This window comes from Sander lucioperca, chromosome 3 (assembly GCF_008315115.2).
Source record: "Sander lucioperca isolate FBNREF2018 chromosome 3, SLUC_FBN_1.2, whole genome shotgun sequence".
Classification (NCBI taxonomy): Eukaryota; Metazoa; Chordata; class Actinopteri; order Perciformes; family Percidae; genus Sander; species Sander lucioperca.
The window spans coordinates 31,847,433-31,850,779 of NC_050175.1; the positions used below are offsets into that span (position 1 = coordinate 31,847,433).

General features: G+C 45.0%; 1 protein-coding gene across 1 annotated transcript in view; it reads right to left on the reverse strand.

Moving 5' to 3' along the window:
- Window positions 1-3,168, reverse strand: part of LOC118494764 (FH1/FH2 domain-containing protein 3-like) — a 19,872-nt gene extending 16,704 nt beyond the window's left edge. The window contains exons 1-3 of the mRNA XM_035999874.1: window positions 2,992-3,168; window positions 2,532-2,714; window positions 1,374-1,493 (exon numbers count right to left, since the gene is read on the reverse strand). Coding sequence (XP_035855767.1) covers window positions 1,374-1,493; window positions 2,532-2,714; window positions 2,992-3,075 — 387 coding nt within the window. The 5' untranslated portion in view covers window positions 3,076-3,168. The remainder of the gene's footprint in view (window positions 1-1,373; window positions 1,494-2,531; window positions 2,715-2,991) is intronic.
- Window positions 3,169-3,347: the final 179 nt, after the last annotated feature.

Genomic DNA, 3,347 nt, shown 5'->3' on the forward strand with positions numbered 1-3,347 from the left:
TGCTGTTCCTACTATGACATGTCAACATGTATGCTGTGAAAAAGGTCTATTTGTGTCTGTAGGTGTCTCCTAAATCCACTAAATAACTTGCGTCACAGCGCCATCTGCTGGAATGCCAACTCAGGTAAGTGTGTAAAAAAAAAAACTTTTTCACGGTTTATTTTAGTTTTAGTTCCCTATAATGACTCCTCATACTATACTCTGTGTCCCGAAGCACTGACCTATCAGACATGTTTTTGGTTGGTTGTCTTTTATCTGACTTTGTTTATGCACCAAAATACCAAAAGCAGAAGATTCCCCCAATATGTAATCATAAGAGCACTGAGGTGTAAACTCTAAACATTTAAAAGGGAAACTTCGGTATTTTCCAACCCATGTTTCTGTGTCTACAACATTATGGGATGGATCCCTACAGAGATAGACCTTTTAGTTAAAGAGTAAGATCCTTTTAGTTTAACATCAATCAGCCCTGAAATCACCATCACCAAACCCACCAGACTCCATGTAAATAATCAGGACTTTTATCATAGTAAAACACACTTCATTCAAAGTGGACAGAAACTAAATAAAACTATCAAAAGTTGTCTTGGTTCATCTTTCCACTGTTCCAACAATCACCACTCTGGTTTGGTTGAAATAAACCCTTAATTCACACATTTACATGTGGAAATATGCTGGCTCTATACACGCTAAAAGTACTGATTATTTACATGGAGTCTGGTGGAAATATGCTGGCTCTATACACGCTAAAAGTCCTGATTATTTACATGGAGTCTGGTAGAAATATGCTGCTCTATACACGCTAAATGTCCTGATTATTTACATGGAGTCTGGTGGAGATATGCTGGCTCTACACACGCTAAAAGTCCTGATTATTTACATGGAGTCTGGTGGAAATATGCTGACTCTATACACGCTAAAAGTACTGATTATTTACATGGAGTCTGGTGGAAATATGCTGGCTCTATACACGCTAAAAGTACTGATTATTTACATGGAGTCTGGTGGAAATATGCTGACTCTATACACGCTAAAAGTACTGATTATTTACATGGAGTCTGGTGGAGATATGCTGGCTCTATACACACCAAAAGTCCTGATTATTTACATGAAGTCTGGTGGAAATATGCTGGCTCTATACACGCTACAAGTAGTGATTATTTACATGGAGTCTGGTGGAAATATGCTGGCTCTATACACGCTACAAGTAGTGATTATTTACATGGAGTCCGGTGGAGTTTGGGGAGTTTGGTGGGGCTGTTTGATGTTAAACTATAAGGATCTTACTCTTTAACTAAAAGGTCTATCTCTGTAGGGATCCATCCCATAATGTTGTCAGACACTTAACACGTAACGACTGTTTGTGTTCTCACGTTGGAGCTGTTGAGGAAGTTTCCGATGGCGAGCAGCGTGGCCAGGATTCTCCTGAACGTCTGATTGGACGCCAGCTGCTCCATGCCCAGCTTCAGGTCAAAGAGCGGCTCAGCGATCTCCTGCAGGGGGCGACACGTTAGAACAACAGAGGGGCTTTTATTTTGAAGGAGCCACAGGAAACAGCTGCTTAACCCTGAGAAGGCTGGTCATTAACATTCAGGGTCTAAGGGCCATTATCCATTATTAAATCTCTTCTGGAATTTACCTTTTTATGGTATTTGCAGATAACTGATGTGTGTATATCTGTTGGGGTGTGTGTGTGTGTGTGTGTGTGTGTGTAAGTGTGTGTCTTTCTGTGTAGCATCAGTGTGTGTGTGTGTGTGTGTGTGTGTGTGTGTGTGTGTGTGTGTGCGAGTGTGTGTGTGTATGTAGCATCAGTGTATGTGTGTGTGTGTGCGTGTGTGTGTCTGTGTAGCATCAGTGTGTGTGTGTGTGTGTGTGTGTGTGTGTGTGTGTGTCTGTATGTGTGTGTGTGTGTGTGTGTGTGTATTTATGTGTGTTTCTCTGTGTGTGTGTGTGTGTGTGTGTGTGTGTGTGTGTAGCATCAGTGTGTGTGTGTGTGTGTGTGTAGCATCAGTGTGTGTGTGTGTGTGTGTGTGTGTGTGTGTGTGTGTAGCATCAGTGTGTGTGTGTGTGTGTGTGTAGCATCAGTGTGTGTGTGTGTGTGTGTGTGTGTGTGTGTGTGTGTGTGTGTATGTAGCATCAGTGTGTGTGTGTGTGTGTGTGTGTGTGTGTGCGTAGCATCAGTGTGTGTGTATGTGTGTGTGTGTGTGTGTGTGTGTGTGTGTGTGTGTGTGTGTATGTAGCATCAGTGTGTGTGTGTGTGTGTGTGTGTGTGTGTGGGTGTGTGTATGTGTGGTGTGTGTGTGTATGTGTGTGTGTGTGTGTGTGTGTGTGTATGTAGCATCTGTGTGTGTGTGTGTGTGTGTGTGTGTGTGTGTGTGTGTGTGTGTGTATATGTAGCATCTGTGTGTGTGTGTGTGTGTGTGTGTGTGTGTGTGTGTGTGTGTGTGTATATGTAGCATCTGTGTGTGTGTGTGTGTGTGTGTGTGTGTGTGTGTGTGTGTGTGTGTGTGTGTGTGTGTGTGTGTGTGTACCTTCTCCAGAGCCTCATAGTTGAGTTTGAAGGCCCAGAGTTGCAGGCGGGGGGTCAGGGCGCTGATGGAGGCCAGGCTGAACAGGAACTGCTCCGCCGTTCCCAGGGGAACGTCGGGATTGGCCAGCTGAGCTTCCTGGATCTTCTGCTTCTCCTCGTCTGTGGGGGTCATGGTCAGGATCTTCTGCTCAGGACGGACACACACACACACACACAGACACGGAGACACACACAGACACACACACACGGAGACACACACACACACGGAGACACACACACACACGGAGACACACACACACGGAGACACACACGGAGACACACACACACCCACACACACACGATCATGGATATCAGATCACTCTAACAGGTGAATCCAGATGTATTAACCAGCCAGCTGTACGTATATATGTTGTGTATATATATGTTGTATATATGTTGTATGTATGTTGTATGTTGTGTACCTCGATGCCCTCCTTGCTGATGGCGAATTCGTCGTAGTTGAGGATGGCGGTCTTGATGACGTGCACGGCCGGCAGCACGGTCATCCCGATGTTGATGGCGTTGCTCCGCTTCGGGTCCAGGACCAGAAGCTCCGCCTTCTTCGTCTCCGGTCCTTTCTACACACACACACACACACAGAGTCACACACACACACACACACACACACACACACACACACACACACACACGGTAAGAACACACTTTAGCAACCATTTATCAGCTCTATTATCACCATCATCACACTGACCAACTTTAATCAGCTGGAGGAGCAGCTGATCTACCCCAATACACCCCTAATGTCTGGTACCAAACCCTT